We start from the raw sequence: 18,299 nt of genomic DNA, 5'->3' as shown, positions 1-18,299 counted from the left end.
CCCCCACCACAGCTCATGCTCTAAAACCAAAAATAGTAAAAAAATAAAATGATTGGGACTTTTATTAAAAAAAATTTTTAAATACCGTATTTTGAAAAACAGGTCAAAAATATAAAATCCTTAATGACAATGTAGTGAGGCCCATATTAACTACTAGACATACATTATTTATCTGGCTAGATGTACATGACTATAATTACTAATAGTGAAAATCTCTCAGATTTGTCACAAAGCCCAAGAGACTGGAATTTCATTTAGATAACCAAGAAAGTGTTACATTAACAAAACTCAGTAAAATCTCATAAAACAGTATAAACCATTTTAAAATACCATTGGTACATAGATTTCTTTTATAGATTTTCCTTGAATATACATTAGGTAATGATGCAATGAAGACGTTTTTACAATATTTATTAAGATAACAAATTTATAAATTGAAAGACTCAGAGGCACATAGTTTAAAAGGCCAGTACCATGGGAATAATGAAGTCAACACAGAGAAGAAGATATGAACAGTTACAACCAATACAAGATTTTCTTAAAAGCCACAGCCCCCCAATAAACACATCATATGAATCATCCTTCAAAATTACCATGATAAAAAGTTATTTCCTTCAAAGAAAAATAATTCTTTCCACCTACCGAGCCTAGAAAATCCTATTTACAATGAACTGTCCTGCATTTCATCAGCACTGTTTCATATGGCCTCCTCTATTCTGCCATTAGCAGTATTGAAACTTTTATAGCTATTGTATTTACAAATGCACATAATATTTAAATTTGCTCTTCAACGAGAACTGAATATATACTTAATCAAATCACGATACAAATGTTTTAGTGTTGAAAACACATTTTGTGGAGACAGGTGTATGGGAAGAGGTGTACTTAGAATTATGTTGCTTCTCAAGGATTACTTAGGCCAATAAGTCTGATAAAACTCAAGGTAGTCACAAAAACAGCTCTTTGTTGATGAAGAATTTAATTTATTTCTGTTTTAACTGGACACACTGGCTTCTTCAGTCAACCTTCACCACACTGTATATTTTGGTAACAAACCAAAAGCATGCAAAGAAGCCAATTGTTCCTATAAAAAAATAAAAAAATAAATAAATACTTTTCCAAAGGAAATTTCATAATTTACACAAAAACACAGATTTAAAATGATTGGTTCCTTTAGTAATAGCCACAAAACTATAAACTATTACTTACCAGGAATATACCATAGATCTATAAGTTTTTTGAAAATTACACAACTACCTTAAATCAAATTTTTTACAGATTTGATAGAACTTTTTATACTCTAAGATTACCTAAGAATATTCTTTTCCTTATTACTTGCAAAAAAACTAAAATGAAAAGATAAATAGGATATCAATTTCCTTTTCCTATTTAATAATAATATATCACAAAATGGAAAACCACTATTAAAATTAATTCAAGGTATGATATAAATACCTTAAACAGAATATCAGATTCATAGACTTAAATGGGGGCTATTTCCTAAGTATAGTTATTGGGAATTATCAATTTCTAAAGAAATACAATAAAACTAAACTCAAAGTTTTTACAGTGTTAAAAATGATCTAATTAGGATCACAACAAAGTGCATCCCCACTGAATATGAGAGGTGGTGTGGTGTTGGAGGACAGAGCAGTTCTGTCATGACTGAATTATTCTTCAGACTAGTCAAATGAAATCTCCAAACCCATTTATTATTAAAACAGAGATAATTTTATCTGTCCTATGTAAAGTAAATGAGATGATTCATGAAAAATAAATGCTTTGGTTTTCAAGTATCTCCTTCATCAGTCTAGGTTCCAGAAAATTTGAATGCTAGACAGGTGACAAAAATAAGACTCAGTTAAGAAACTGTCTAATGGCCACATAGCTGAATTAGAATGCAAATTCACTTTTTCTGACTTCAAGTATGGTGCTCTTTTAAACCTTACCATGCTTAGATTTACTAAACAAATTCAGAGACATTGTTTTGCAAAAGATTATTTACTAAATTGTTAACTGCCTAATATATTTTTAAAAACTGAAAAAATTCCAGAATTACCCCGAGAAAATAAATGTAAGTGCTGATGAACACAGAAGGGGATGCACATATCTTTGTGTAAGCTTTATATCCATCGACAGATGAATGGATAAAGAAGTGGCATATATGCACAATGGAATATTACTAAGCTGTCAAAAAAGGGATATCTTGCCATTTGCAATGACATGGATGGAAGTAGAGGGTATTATGCTAAGTGAAATAATCACAGAAGGACAATTATCATATGTTTCACTCGTAATGTGGGATTTAAGAAACAAAACAGAGGATCTAGGGACGCCTGGGTGGCTCAGCAGTTGAGCATCTGCCTTTGGCTCAGGGCATGATCCCAGAGTCCTGGGATTGAGTCCCACATCGGGTTTCCTGCATGAAGGCTGCTTCTCCCTCTGTCTGTGTCTCTGCCTCTCTCTCTCTCTCTGTGTCTCTCATGAATAAATAAATAAAATCTTTAAAAAATAATAAAAAAATAAAACAAGATGAAACCAGAGAGGGAGACAAGCCGTAGGAGACTTTTAACTACGGGAAACAAACTGAGGGTCTCTGGAGGGAAGAGGGGATATGGGGATAGGGTAACTGGGTGATGGGCCCTAAGGAGGCATGTAATGTAATGAGCACTGGGTGTTATACAAGACTGATGAATCACTGAACTCTATTTCTGAAACCAATAATACATTATATATTACTTAACTGAATTTAAATAAAAAAAAGTTCCAAAGTTTTCGTCATTGTCTTAAATGTAATACAAAGAAAAAGTATTAAAGGAGATTTTCTAAGTCGATTTTCTAAGTCAAGAGACTATATGTGGGACATTATTAGGGGATGTTATAAATATTACTGTACTCATTCATACATCGTATGAGTCCCTGCAATTTGTCAGTCACTGTGTGTTTTAAAGGAAATAAAAATACATCTTTTGGATATTCAAAAGATCATTATTAAGGTCTGTGTAGAGGCTGGGGCTAATTTTAGAAAAGTAATGGTGAAAACATAAATGTATTTAAACAACCTTATGCTTAGCAAGAACTTCAAGATAATATTTTAAGATGAGAAAATACATTTATCACCGTATTTGGTAACCCTAAGGTTTTATTCTTAACAAAATACTCTTACTATTTCACTTTGTTCTTAATATGGGATAAATATAACATACACATGGATAGTGGCATCTTTTCTCATGTGACAGAATAATTGTTTTGTTTTGTAAAACACTGACTTCAATGACATGGTGTTAGTTAGGAGCACTGAAGTAAAATACAGATGTATCCCACTTTGGAAACATGTAAGACACTGAATGGGCTCACCACTCCCCTTTAGAGAATCTTTCCCATAAAGTGACATATACCAAAAGCTATTGGTTAAACTGGATGATTCAATTTGAGGTGGCTCCCAAATTTAGATTACAAAGGTTTACTCTGAATAAATAAAATGTGACACTAAAAACCAGAACAATAAAGATTTAGGTGATGGTTAAACTCTTATTATATCACATGCCTGGAAAACCAAGAGACATTCACTAAGATCACTACTTTTTTGTGTGTAAACAGGAATAAATTATTCTATATATGCCCTTAGGAACACACAGATACAGATGCATAAAAGCAGTAATTCATTGTCTCATAGGCTACCTCTGTTTTACAGACTATTTATTAAGATTTATAGCTGTGGACCTATCTTATTGATCACATGGCATCAAGATAAACACCTCCCACACATACACCTACCCCACTGTCTGACCAATGACCTAGAAATACAGAATCAACAGAAGAGCTTAAAGCTCATTCTATGCTGATACAGTTAAAGTTTCCTATAAGGAAACTTTAAACTCTACCAAATTCTCTTAAATATTAACAAATGACTAAAAAATAGAACAGTTCTAATTTTTTTTAAATTCCCTTTTCCTTTTCAGATTCTATACTTCCTCAAAGAACATGCAACACTATTTAAATACAAATTTTAGATGCACATTTTTTTTGTGAAAAAGAAAGGTCCTACAATTTTCTTTTTTTAAGTTTGATTATTCCATAAATGTTTACCAAGTAATTACTCTAAGGGCTCTAAGATGCAGAAAACTTTTATCTAGTGAACAGGTAAGACACACATAAATAACCTAAGTACCAATACTTCCCATTTAGGTACTTGGATTTTCAAGTGGAGATATAAACTTATAGTTTAAAACTTCTAGAATAAGGAGTGTTCTATGATGGTGTTCTCTTGATGACATTTTTCTCAAGCTCATCTTGACTTCACCCCCTCAACTTCTACTCATATTTAAACTTTTTACCCTACTTCTGAAATGAGCTTGCAAAAGACTATATACCATTAAGAGGTTACAGGGGAAAACTTTGGGCAGGTGTGGGTCCAGGTACCCCGGGATGGTAGGACAATGATGGTGTCTGTCTAGATTTCTTCCATTAGGTTTGGTTCCCTCACTTTTGGTTTACTGACATCCACCTCACAGCAGGGCAGATCAAACAATGCTTAGCTGCACTGAGGACTAAATACAGCAGTGCGTAGTAGTAGAAACCATCATGGATTTTATAAAAGGAAAATATTTATAAATAATTTGCCAACAAACTTATTAACTAAAACTAATCATTTTAATTCTTACCTGTAAAAAGAAAGAAGATCAAAACCATTATCATGGTATAGCCAAAGTACAGAATTGTACTTGCTGTTCCTGTGATTTGCAGTTTTGAAAAGAAGTAGTGTATTGCATATATTAAGAAATAAACTGCAGTAAAGCCACTGGTAAGGAATGAACGCCACTGCCAATGATAATCCTAGAGTAAAAAGAAAAAAGGAATAAGAATTACTTTTCAATTAATAGATAACATATAATAGCCTCCAAATCTAATTTTTACTATCATTTCCAATCTCTTTCCCTTACTGAACCTTGCCCATTTCCCTCCTCACTAAAGATGCTAAGAACTATCCTCTACTTTTAGGGGAGCTACTTAAAGACTGGCTAAACACCTGTGGCAAAATCTTAAATGGTTTACAAATAATGAAGAATTAGACTGTATTTTTTTTTTTAAGATTTTATTCATTGAATCATGACAGACACAGAGAGAATGGCAGAGACACAGGCAGAGGGAGAAGCAGGCTCCCTGTGGGGAGCCCAATGTGGGACTCAATCCCAGGACCCTAGGATCTTGCCATGAGCTCAAAGCAGACACTCAACCTCTGAGCCATCAGGTGCCCCTAGACTGTACTTTAAGATGTACTCTTCCCGGGATACTTCCTTACGGGGAGCTATGCCTCCCTGTGCCTATGTCTCTGCCTCTACCTCTCTCTGTCTCTCATGAACAAATAAAAAACTAAAATATTAAAAAAAATAAAATAAAATGTACTCTGCCCAAAGAAAAGCAATGCATAAGAGCTTACTTATGTAGTTTAAAATTAATATTACTTATCATATAGTCTGGTCAACTTTATGTTAGAAAGATTATCCTATCAAGGCCTGATGAAATCTATTTTCAGTTACTACTAACAAAATTTAAACAAGGTTGATTTTTAAAACAGTTCTTACTTTTATATAAAGTAGCTTATAGATTTAACAGGAGATCTTAAAAAAAATACTTCATTCTTTTCTACCCCTTAAAATATGTGAAAAAAACAAATATGTTTACAAAGCATACCAGCATAAATGAGAAAATCTTAAGGAATCCACACATAGAAACTACTATAGCAAATTAATAAATTCAGCAAAGTTGCAGGATACATGATTGGAATGAAAATCAGCTGTGTTGTTATATACTACCAATGAACAATCTGAAAAGAAAATTTAAAAAAGAATTCCATTTAGGGACGCCTGGGTGGCTCAGCGGTTGAGCACCTGCCTTCAGCTCAAGGTGTGATCCTGGGATACAAGATCAAGTCCCACAATGGGCTCCCTGCGAGGAGCCTGCTTCTCTCTCTGCCTATGTCTCTGCCTCTATCTCTCATGAATAAATAATCTTAAAAAAAAATCCCATTTACAACAGCATCCCAAAAAATCAAATACCTAGGAACAAATTCAACCAAGGACGTGAAAGATTTACATACCGAAAACTACAAAACATTGGTTTTTTTTTTTGTTTTTTTTTTTTTTTTTAAAAGACAACTGAAACAAATGGAAAGACACCCATGTCATGGTTGGAAGACTTAATACTGTTAAGATGGCAATACTCTCCTAAAATTCAATGCTATTCCTATCAAATTTCCAATTTTTTTTGCAAAAAAAGGAAAAGCTGATCCCAAATTCACATGAAATTTTAAAGGGTCCTGAATAGCCAAAATAATCTTCACAAAAGGACAACAAAGTTGGAGGGTTTACTCTCCCCAATTCCAGAATTTACTACAAAACTATGGTATTCAGGGGATCCCTGGGTGGCTCAGCGGTTTAGCGCCTGCCTTTGGCCCAGGGCGCGATCCTGGAGTCCCGGGATCGAGTCCCACGTCAGACTCCCAGCATGGAGCCTGCTTCTCCCTCCTCCTGTGTCTCTGCCTCTTTCTCTCTCTCTCTCTCTCATGAATAAATAAATAAATCTTAAAAAAAAAAAAAAGCTATGGTAATCAAAACAGTGTGGTACTGGCATAAGGATAGCATATACACTACCAGAATAGAATTGCTTAAGAATCCAGATATAAATTCATACATCTATGACCCATGGATTTTCCACATGGTTACAAAACCACCCAATGGAAAAAGACTAATAGTCTCTTTTACAAATGGTACTGGAAAAACTGGATATCCACATGCAAAGGAATGAAGGTAGATTCCTAATTATCACAACTAAAAATTAACTCAAATGGATCAATGACTCAAATATATAAGCTAAAACTATGTACTCAGAAAAAAACATAGAGGTAAATTTTCATTACCTTAGATTTGGCAATGAATTCTTAGATATGGCAACAAAAGAAAAAATAGAGAAGTCAGACTTTATCAAAATCAAAAACTTTTGCATAAAGGCCATTATTAAGTAAAAAGACAACTAAAGAATGAGAGAAAATATCTGCAAATGTCTTCTCTCATTTATTTGATAAAGATCTAGTATTTAGTATTTTAGTATTTGGAATATATATAGAACTCTTACAGCTCAAAAAAAAAAAAAAAAAAAAAAAAGATAAACCACCCAGTTCATAAATGGGCAAAAGATTTGAATAGACATTTCTCCAAACAAGATTACACAGATGGTCAATAGCACAAGAAAAGATGCTCACCATCATTAGTCACTGGGAAATGAAAATCAAAACAGTGAGATACCACCTCACACCTACTAGGAGATTGCTATAGTTTTGTTTTAAAAAGGAAAACAGGCTGACCCTTCTGCCCGGGTGGTGGCCGCGCTTGGACTTGGGGGATACTCCCTCCCCGTATGCTTCTTTGAGGTGTCTGAGACACGTCTCAAGTCCTTTAAATTATACAGCACACGGAAGTGGTATCAGCTATATCTGCTCAATTCCTCTATGGAAGTTTCTGAGTTGGGATGACAATTTTCCATGCATTGGAGACCAGACCAGAAGCACTTCTGAATTAAGATCTCAGATTCCTTGAGTTGGCATTGAAGAGCACTAGGACCTGAAGATGAGTGAACTTGACTAGTTATGGCAGGAGGCCAAGCAGCTTAAAAACCAAATTAGGGATGTTAGAAAGGCATGTGCAGATGTAACTGTCTCTCAGATCACAAACAACATCGACCCAGTAGGAAGAATCCAGATGCACACACCAGGAGAACGCTGAGGGCATTTGGCCAAAACTTATGCCATGCATTGGGGCACAGATTCCAGGCTTCTGGTCAGTGCCTCACAGGATAACAAACTGATCATCTGGGATAGCTACGCTACAAACTAGGTCCATGCCAACCCTCTGCGTTCCTCATGGGTCATGACCTGTGCATATGCCCCTTCTGGGAACTATGTGGCCTGTGGTGGCCTGGATAACATTTGCTCCATTTACAATCTGAAAACTCGTGAAGGGAATGTACGTGTGAGCCGTGAACTGGCAGACATACAGGTTATCTGTCCTGCTGCCGCTTCCTGGATGACAATCAGATCATCACCAGCTCTAGGGACACCACTTGTGCTCTGTGGGACATTGAGACCAGCCAGCAGACAACCACATTCACTGGACACGCTGGGGATGTTATGAGCCCTTCTCTCGCTCCCAACACCAGACTGTTTGTCTCTGGTGCTTGTGATGCATCAGCCAAATTCTGGGATGTGCAAGAAGGGATGTGCCGGCAAACTTTCACCGGCCACGAGTCCGACATCAATGCCATCTGTTTCTTTCCAAACGGCAATGCATTTGCACTGGCTTGGATGATGCCACCTGTAGGCTGTTCAACCTTCGTGCACAGCAGGAGGTCATGACTTATTCCCATGACAACATCATCTGTGGGATCACCTCGGTGTCTTTCTCCAAGAGCGGGTGCCTCCTCCTCACAGGGTACGATGACTTCAACTGCAATGTGTGGGACGCACTCAAGGCCGACAGAGCAGGTGTCTTGGCTGGGAATGACAACCGTGTCAGCTGCCTGGGGGTGACTGACGATGGGATGGCTGCGGCGACACGGTCCTGGGATAGCTTCCTCAAGATCTGGAACTAACACTGACAGCAAGTAGACGCTGTGGCGACTGGAAGATCATTCCAACCTTGAAGCGTTACAGTGACAGCATTTCCAATCCAGCCCTACTAACATGGATGCCCTGCACCCCCTCAGAACTTTAAAAGGGCAAGACCTTTTCCTTCACTTATTGCTAAAATCAAGAGCACAATTCCCAAGGAGGGAAGAACCTTTGTGCTGTAAACTCAAATTGTCCATTCCTCCCGGGACCATTGTCTTTGTGTCCTTTTTTTTTTTTTTTGTCTTGGATGAATTTAAAAGGAAATACTGTAATAAATGTGCTAACCAGCAGATAAACTTGAGTGTAATTGTGAGGCAGACACACACTTTTTTTTTACTAGTTCATTTGAATTTTAGGTCAGTGACCCTATTTTGTGCTGTTCATGCCAAACAAGTTGAGGATTTTATCTTGTAATAGGTTCTAAATTTCAGGTTGTGTCTGTAACAGGATTTTGCTTAATCCCGGGACTCCAGGAACACACCCTGGGCCAAAGGCAGGTGCCAAACCACTGAGCCACCAGGGATCCCATATTTCCTTTTTATTATTATTTTTTTAAGATTTTATTTATTTATTCATGAGAGATAGAGAGAGAGAGTGAGAGAGGCAGAGACATAGGCACAGGGAGAAGCAGGCCCCATGCAGGGAGCCCGATGTGGGACTTGATCCCGGGTCTCCAGGATCAGGCCTTGGGCTGAAGGCGGCGCTAAACCGCTGAGCCACCCAGGCTGCCCCATATTTCCTTTTTAAAACCTATTCCTTTCATTCAGTAGTTACACAGAGGAAGAGGGTCTGGTACAGCCTCTCTGAAATTGTTAATGATATAAATTGAGTCTCTTTTTTTTGTCTCATGTCACATAATTGTTAGGCATAAACATAGCATAGAAAGGAAGATGCTAATAAGGAAAGGAACCAAGCACATGCTATGGCTGGTCTTGAATGCATGATGAATAGTAAACTCAGATTAGGCACCGTCTGCTCCCTGACCTGTCCTCCCTGCCTTCTCAGTTCAGTTCTTAATCTCGCCTTGGGTTTCCTTGTGAAGTCAGAGGGAAGTTCGTAATAATAGCCTAACACTATCCTGCGCCCTGCCCGCTGCCCCATCAGGAACCTGTTTTCCAGAGAGGCGCCTGTCCTGTGCTTGGATAGTCAGTCAATTATTTGTGTATGAAACCATGTACAAATCAATGTTTTGAAAATAATGACCTCAAACTTTCTAAGTTAAATTAAAAAAAATTTCATCGTTTGCCATATTGGGTGGGTTTACTCTTAGAATCGCATGCTGTAGAAATACTCAAAAGCACATATAGGACTCAATCCTTAGATGTTCTTTTTCTTTTAAGAAATAACCTCTTTACAGTTGTACCCACTGTGGCTCTGTCCACTCACTGCTGCTATTCTGTGCACAAGTGTTGGGAAGCAGTGCAGCCAGAAGCGCTACATGCTTGGGCAGCGGGATTAGTTACTGTTTCTTTCTTTAAAAAAAAAAAAAAAAAAAAAGAGTCTTGCTCCAAATGAAAATTGTTGGATTAATGGGTGGGGGTGGTGGTGGGGGCAGGGGATGGAGACCCTGGCCTTCCTCTATAAATTCATCATGGCCTGTCTTTGCCAGCCTTTTGCATCTGAGGCAGATCATTCTCTAACACACAGACCTCCCTGGTCCCACTGGAGGCCAGTGTGTCCGGCAGCAGTGTTTGGATGGCAGAGCCATGGGCCACCTCCCTGTACCCAATCCCACTCCACAGCAGCAGTGGTGGCTTCTCTCCATTCTGTTTCTGCAGCATCCTGTACAGAATTGTCCTGTGACATGCAGTATGTCTGGATCTGGCAGAGAAAATAAACACGAGCCCTCCTTCCTTTCCATTGACACCTTTGTAGAGCTCTCTGCACCATGTGCCCTTCACTGTTTGTATTTAATTTTAAAGTCAATGTATGGCAAGGAGGCTGGATGCAAGATAGATACTATATTAAACTATTGTTATTTAAGATGTAATAAAGCAGTTTGACATGAAAAATAGATAAATAAATAAGGAAAACAGCAAGTGTAGGCACGGATGTAGAAAAATTAGAACTCTTGTACATTGTTGGCAGGAATGCAAATAGTACAGTCATTGTGAAAAAGGTTGGTGGTTCTGCAAAAAGTTAAAGAATTACCACATGACTCCGCGATTCCACTCCTTTGTATATACCCAAAAGAAAGATAAACTGGTACTCAAAACAAGTATTTGTACCTGAATGTTCATAGCAGCACTATTCACAATAGCCAAAAGATGGAAACAAGCCTAATTTCCATCAACAGATGAATGGATAAACAAATTGGGTATATCTATACAATGGAATATTATTCAGCTACAAAAAGGAACAAAGTACTGAATCTTGAAAACATCCTAAGTCAAAGAAGCCAGACACAAAGGCCATATGTTATAGGATTCCATTTATATGAAATGTTCAGAATAGGTAAATATGTAGACAGAAAGCAGACTGGTGATTGCCAGGGTCTTGGGAGGGAGACGGGAAAGGCGAAGTAACTACTTAATGGGTATGAGGTTTTATTTAAGGGTGATGAAAATATTCTGGAATTAGGAAGGGTGGTAGTTGTACCACACTGTAAATGAATGTAGTAATAAGTCCCCTAATTGTTCACTTTAAAATTGTTAAATTTTAAATTATGTGAATTTAACCTTAATTTTGGAAAAAAAAAAGCATCTCAAGTTGAACAGATTCAATCTCCTATACAGAAAATAACTATAAAATAAATGATTTAATACAATCTAGACCTTTAAAAATTAATTCTACATAAGAATGCCATCAGTTAAAAAAAAAAGAATGCCATCAGTTTGCCATGAATAGAATTCATTATAATGTAACACTGAAATGTTTTAATGAATTTTCTCACTTAAAAATGTTTACTAAATTTCCAGCCTAGAAATAACTATATTTCATGAAGAACACTAATTTTTAATTTAGACATTTAAAAACTCAAAAAGGAAAACTCAGCATAATGTGCTATTCTCAGGAAATTAACATTTTAAATTTAAGCTCTAAATAAATATACTGAACTGAAGATACTATCTTAATCTATTCCTAATGAGAGCTACATTTGATTTAGGACTACAGGTCAATTTCTATCTTAACAAACACATATTTATAGAAATTAGTTCAATTAGTATTATTCAAAGTTGGCTTATGCCAAAATTATAAACACTGTCTACAAATTAATATAAATGAGCACTACTAATACATACCTCTGCACATAGGTGGAAATAGCAAAGAAGTATAGTTGCTTCTGAACATGTAATAACCAAAATGATAAATACCAGAAATAGGAAGCCAAACATGTAATACATCTGGTGTGACCTATAATGAACACATCAAGATTAAACTATAAACATTTTCTCTTTGACACAGTAACTGACACAATCCTTTCATGTTCCCTGAACTGGGAAATGTTTGCTTTTTGCCCCAACTAATCAAAGACAACAAATTCTCATAGGTGTAGACAGTGATGGAGTACGGGTGGGGCAGGGAGAGGAAAGGATATGGCAATGTCATTGGATTTTGCCTTTTCACTCACATAGAACCTGAAACTCTTATTCAAATATGCTTAGTCTAATTGTCTACCAGCGAGGCAAATAATTTCAATAAAAAATTAATGGACAGGCAGAGCCAAACTAAAAAAGGGTTCCATGTCGTACATAGTTTCTATCATGTGTGAAAGAAACAGTGAGTTGTGAAAATGCTATAAAAATCAGGAAGGAAAGATATGTTCTAATCGCTAAAAAGCTCAGATTCAGTTCTGACTTTAAGCTACTGCAAACCTTGGTACTTATTCTAACATACCAATGTGATCAACTAATAATGATATACTGCAGTGTATATATACCCTAATAAACTGGCTCAAAATTAGCACTATAAGTTTCTCCGTGCAAATAAGAAATCAAGAGAATGAAGGAATCCTGGGATTAGTAAGAACTCTGAAGGTCATCTACCTCCATGCTTCTCCCAATGCTAGTTCGAATCCCTTCTATAACAAGCTCAGAGTATCTTTTCTCTGAAGCAGTACAGATTACTTATTTAATAACACAGGTTTGGAGAGATAGGTTAATTTCTGTTACATGGTAACTGTGTGACACAAATAAATTACTTAACATCCAATGCTTCACCTCTCTCTAAAATGAGGATAATATCCACCTCACAGAGGTCTGAAAATTAAGAGAATTAAGAGAATTAATAAGTACTCAATTAATAACAGCTACTGTTATCACTATTCTTTTTCACACATGTAAAAGATAAAATTACCTTTTGGCTCTTAATATTTTTGATTATTGGATAACAGTTTATAAGATAGTCATCCAGAGAAACAAAGAAAGCAAGCCGCTACTACATATAATGGTAATATAATATAATGGTAATGAGAATAAGAGGATTTCACCTTTAGCTTACCAGATACTATTCAGAATGAAGAAAAGCTGTATAAAGATGCAGCCAAAAGGTAAAATCCCTCCCATGATAATACCAGGCAATGGCTTTGTGTAGAAGGACTGCTCGGGAATCTGACGTGGAATCTGATTGGTTCGAACAGGGTGTTCAATGGCCTTTAATAAAAAAAAAAAGAATGGATTCATAATTAATCTATTTTAAAAATTCTTCTCTATATTAGACTATTTGCCTTTTTCTCAGCTTTCATGCTTGTATTGGCAATACAAGTCTACTTCAGTCATCAAGCTGAAATGTGTATTTAGAAAGAATGACCCAGACTCTATCAGTACAATATTCAGTCTGTCTGTTGCAGCAAGCCACAACTGTTTCCAGCAGTTATCCACTAATGGCTTTAGATAAAGTAAGAAATACACAGGAGATAATACAATACTTAAAAATACTAGTTAAGACAAAAGTAGAGTTAGGTTTTCCCTTTTAATTATATACTTGTAAGAAATCAGCTGGTTCTGAAATTGTAATAGGTTTTTATTTGGAGATGGGCAATGCCATCTTTATTAAAAAAATCTCAATTCTACTAAGACTTAAGAACACAAAGGCAACAATGAATGGCTATCTGAAGTTTTATGACCATAAGGTATTGATAACATTCTCCCTTTCACAATACATGATCTGGTAGAATAAAAATAAGTGAAACTTAAAGTACTTAAAACATAGCTGAGGGGTAAAACAGGTACATATGTAGAAATTCACTTTCTTTCAAAAGCATACTTCCATAGTTTTTGTGATGATACGTCAAAAACTTAAAACTTGGTATTCTCAATGAGATTTTATTTCCATGGACTAATTACTTTACATGTAGATATGCATGCGTAAAGGTAGAGAATTGTCATGTTGTTCTTCAGTGTTTATATTTTTAACAGGCATATTTTTAGAGTTTCAAAAACCTATTTATCTATGTATTCAAAAAGTTTTAAATCTTGTCAGGTCACTATTTGTAGTACATACACTTAAAATAATAAATTAAACAAAATGCCAAAGAACTGAAAAATCTTAGGAATAGGCTGGCATGGTAGGTGTAGTGGAGACAGCGAAGCACTGACAGTCTCTGCCAGGACATTCTAGGTCCCCTTTCCAAAGTGTATGACAGTAATACATTATATATTATATATAATATATATTATATATATTTTTTAACCTTGTGGACCGGATGTTTTCAGGAAGAGCAAGGATAGTGAAGTGGGAAGGACAGTGAAGAATAAATTCTCATTTTCCTCTTATCCTGAGGGCAGAAAAGGGCAGCAGAGGTGGAGAAAGACTTGGGGGAGGGAAGGACTGAGCTTTGCTGAGAATCTTCCTTAAAATTAAGTATTAGCAGGAAAACCATATAAAATTTATTACAAAGCTACACGTTAAAAAAAAATGGCTGTCACTTTATAGTCCCTTTTCCTACAGCTTTCTTCTTAACCCATACTCTTAGTTTACTTTGTTAAGTAATGGAGAAATACTTAATTTGGGAGGGGGGCATAGGGTAATTGGGTGACAGGCATTAAGAAGGGCACATGATGAGATGATGGGTGTTATACTATATGTTGGCAAACTAAATTTAAATAAAATTTTTTTAAAACCTAAAAAAACCCTCCCAAACCAAATACTTAATGCTAAGGAAAAAATGCCATACTTTTTAGGTTAGAAAAAAAGTTACACAATTATTTTTAATGTTAAAAAGTCAAAGTTTTCATTAGTTTGAATTAGCATTTCATTTCCTATTTTACTTACAAAACTTTAAAATCTAAATTTACATCTGTGACTTTTTTTCTACCATACCCCAAAAATGCTATTTTAAGAATGACTCCAGTCAAACTAAGAGGTCATCCATTTTCTGTGAAATCCAGACCACACAGGTAAGCATATATCTTTTAGACATCTATTTTTAAAAGATACTTTTCTATCTTTTAAGGTGGCATATGCTAACTTCCATAGCTGGAATTTATTTGAAATTTACACCTATAGACTTACATTCTTCTTAAAACCGAAGTATGCGCCAATAAATGTTAAAGGCACAGATATGCAGAACCAAAGAGCCAATATGGCAACCAGTGTTCCAAAAGGAATCGCTGCTGAAGATCCTTCTCCCCAGAGAATCAGATTCATTATAAAGAAGTCAGCAAACACAATCCTGAAAAATACAATAGGCTTTTGGGTAAAACTTGAGTCAGAAGCAAATGATATAGTATCAATCATATGTAATTAATACCATAATTTCTGTGTTATATACAAAGAAAACAAAACTGCTGAGTTATGGGGTGTATGAATTTAAAACTGCCAAATTACTTTTCAGATTGGTTCTGCCTGACTTAAACTCCCACCAGCAATTTATGAAAATTACCCCTTTTCCTTTTAACTTTAAAAAAAAATATTATTTATTTATTCATGAGAGAGACAGAGAGGCAGAGACAAGGCAGAGAGAGAAATAGGCTCCATGCAGGGTGCCTGATATGGGACCTGATCCTGGACCCGAGGATCATGCCTTGAGCCGAAGGCAGCCGCTCAACCACTGAACCACCCAGGAGTCCCTGAAAGTTCCCTCTTTACAAATTTCTTCATGCGTTGGATTGTCAAGTCTGTTGTTTTAATTTGCATTTCCTGTTGATGACTACTGCTGAACATCTTGTGCTTGTTAGCTTTATAGGTATTATTTCTGTGACTTGCTGGTTACATCTATTGCTCATTTTTCATTTGGGTTGTACAACTTTCCCAAAGTTATAGATGTGAGTTATTTATATATTCTAGTTATTTAATAATTCCTTGTTAAATATCTTGTTCTCCCAGTTTATGGCTATTTATGAACCCAAACAAGTGAATGTGTGTACTAAATTTCCCTTTAGTCTTTCTTCTAGGAGTACTTTTTAATTTTATATATATATATATTTTTAATGACTTTATTTATTTTTCATGAGACACAGAGAGAGAGAGAGAGAGAGAGAGAGAGAGAGAGAGGAACAGACACAGGCAGAGGGAGAAGCAGGCTCCATGCAGGGAGCCTGATGTGGGACTCGATCCTGGGTCTCCAGGATCACACGCTGGGCTGTAGGTGGCGCTAAACCGCTGCGCCACTGGGGCTGCCCTATGAGTACCTTTTTAAAAACATGGCTGTAATCATACTATAATTGTTTCTACATTCCTCACACACAGTTTTTAATGTGATCAGTCATCAATTTTTCCCTTTACTCTTTGTGTAATTTAAGACAAAGTCTTTCCTAGGGACGCCTGGGTGGCTCAGCGGTTGAGCATCTGCCTTTGGCTCAGGGCGTGATTCCAGTCTGGTGATTGAGTCCCGCATCGTGCTCCCTGCAATACAGTCTGCTTTTCTCTCTGCCTAGGTCTCTGCCCCTCCTCTGTCTCTCTCACGAATAAGTAAATAAAATCTAAAAAAAAGAAAAAAAAAAGTCTTTCCTAACCTGGGATCATGATGATACTCTTCTATATTTTCTTCCAATTGTTATGCCCATTATATTTAGATTGCACCTGGAACTGATTTGTGTGTGACTGGTAAGAAGAGAGTTTCTCCTTTCATATAGACAATTTACCAGCATCCTCTAACACTTCCTCTGGTTTGTGATGTCACACCTAGCATGCTTCTATGAATATCTGGTCTATTTCTATGTTTTCTGTGCTAGGAGCCACAGTACACTGCCAAACCCCTCATACATTTGGTGCTCTCATCAAGTAACATGGTCAATTTGTAACTCATACTAGTTAATTAGCTTTGTAAACTTGTCACATGAATGGCGCATGTTTTGACAAGTTATTTCAGGTATGGTGAAGGTTTCCTGTGGCTAATACTCCTGGTGAATAGAGTCCTCTTCCCAAACAAATACAACTACCACGAAAACATGGAATTTGCTATTGGTAGTATTCATAATCTTGGAATATTAGCTGATTCCTAGACATACTGCCAAACTTGTATTAATTCTCCATGTTTTATAGTTGAAATTTATTGATATTCTCTGTATACAAATTATATCACAACTAAATTGAGATTTTTATTAATATAAGGAAGCATCTCTCTCCATTAAATTCTTTTAAAATGTGGAAACAATGTTTAGTATTATCAAATGCCATTTGGTTGTGTCTACTGCAATAACTATATGTAGGTGTTTATTTCCATAAAATTACATGAATTTCATGTCATTAAATGGTACTTCTTTTCCTAGATGAATACCAATTCTCTCTGCGCCCTTGGGTTCTCGGTGCATTCTTGTGTGCTTTTCCTCTCCCTCCTTCCCTCCTTCTCCTTCTCTCATTACTTCACTATCCTTCTGGTGAACACCTACTTTTAAGGGTGGAATGAAGAAGATAAATCAAAGGGTTGATACAGATATAAAAGAACTAGCTTAGGATGTTCCTCATGCTGTACTTTTCACCTCTGTCACTTATTTATTTTACAACTGGAAGTTTATACCTCTTAATTCTCTTGACTTTTTGCCCATCCGCTTCCCCACCCCTCCCCTCTGGCAACCACCAATTTGTTCTGTTATTTATGAGTCTATTTCTGTTTTGTTCATTTGCTTTTAGATTTCATATATAAGTGAAATCATATGGTATTTGTCTTTCTCTGACTAACTTATACCACTTTACAAAATATTCTCTAGGTCCATGCATGTTGGCACAAATGGCAAGAGCTCATTCATTTTTTTTTTATAGCTGAGTAATAGTCCATTGTGTATTTATGTGTGTGTATATATATATATATTCATACACACACATCTTCTTTACCCCACTTATCTATCAATGGACACTTAGGTGGCTTAAAAGCTGCAATACTTTTGATTTCTGTCAAAATTTTCTATCAAACATTTTTTTTTTTTTTAAGATTTATTTATTTATTTACTCAGAGAGAGAGAGAGGCAGACACAGGCAGAGGAAAAAGCAGGCTCCATGCAGGAAGCCTGATGTGGGACTTGATCCCAGGTCTCCAGGATCACACCCTAGGCTGCAGGAGGCGCTAAACTGCTGCGCCACCGGGGCTGCCCTCTATCAAACATTTTTCTATCTGAAAATATTTGCTTGCCTGAACCATGTTCAGGTGAAAATTGCTTCAAAAGCTTTCAATGCAGCCTTACACAACAACATGCCAGACCAACTTACAAAGTCTAAGAAACAAACTTTTAAGAAACGGAATGTAACAATTTCTCAT

General features: G+C 36.2%; 1 protein-coding gene and 1 pseudogene across 1 annotated transcript in view; one reads left to right on the top strand and one right to left on the bottom strand.

Annotated features, from left to right (window-relative positions):
- Positions 1 to 394: 394 nt before the first annotated feature.
- The window catches only part of TM9SF2 (transmembrane 9 superfamily member 2), a 62,946-nt gene continuing 45,041 nt past the window's right edge, over positions 395 to 18,299 (bottom strand). The window contains exons 13-17 of the mRNA XM_038569948.1: positions 15,119 to 15,278; positions 13,106 to 13,257; positions 11,908 to 12,019; positions 4,665 to 4,836; positions 395 to 1,084 (exon numbers count right to left, since the gene is read on the bottom strand). Coding sequence (XP_038425876.1) covers positions 1,017 to 1,084; positions 4,665 to 4,836; positions 11,908 to 12,019; positions 13,106 to 13,257; positions 15,119 to 15,278 — 664 coding nt within the window. The 3' untranslated portion in view covers positions 395 to 1,016. The remainder of the gene's footprint in view (positions 1,085 to 4,664; positions 4,837 to 11,907; positions 12,020 to 13,105; positions 13,258 to 15,118; positions 15,279 to 18,299) is intronic.
- Positions 7,801 to 8,662, top strand: LOC102154526 (annotated as a pseudogene).

Source organism: Canis lupus, chromosome 22, assembly GCF_011100685.1.
Source record: "Canis lupus familiaris isolate Mischka breed German Shepherd chromosome 22, alternate assembly UU_Cfam_GSD_1.0, whole genome shotgun sequence".
Lineage (NCBI taxonomy): Eukaryota > Metazoa > Chordata > Mammalia > Carnivora > Canidae > Canis > Canis lupus.
Note: the sequence above shows the minus strand (reverse complement) of the source record. Positions and strands in the feature narration are given on the sequence as shown.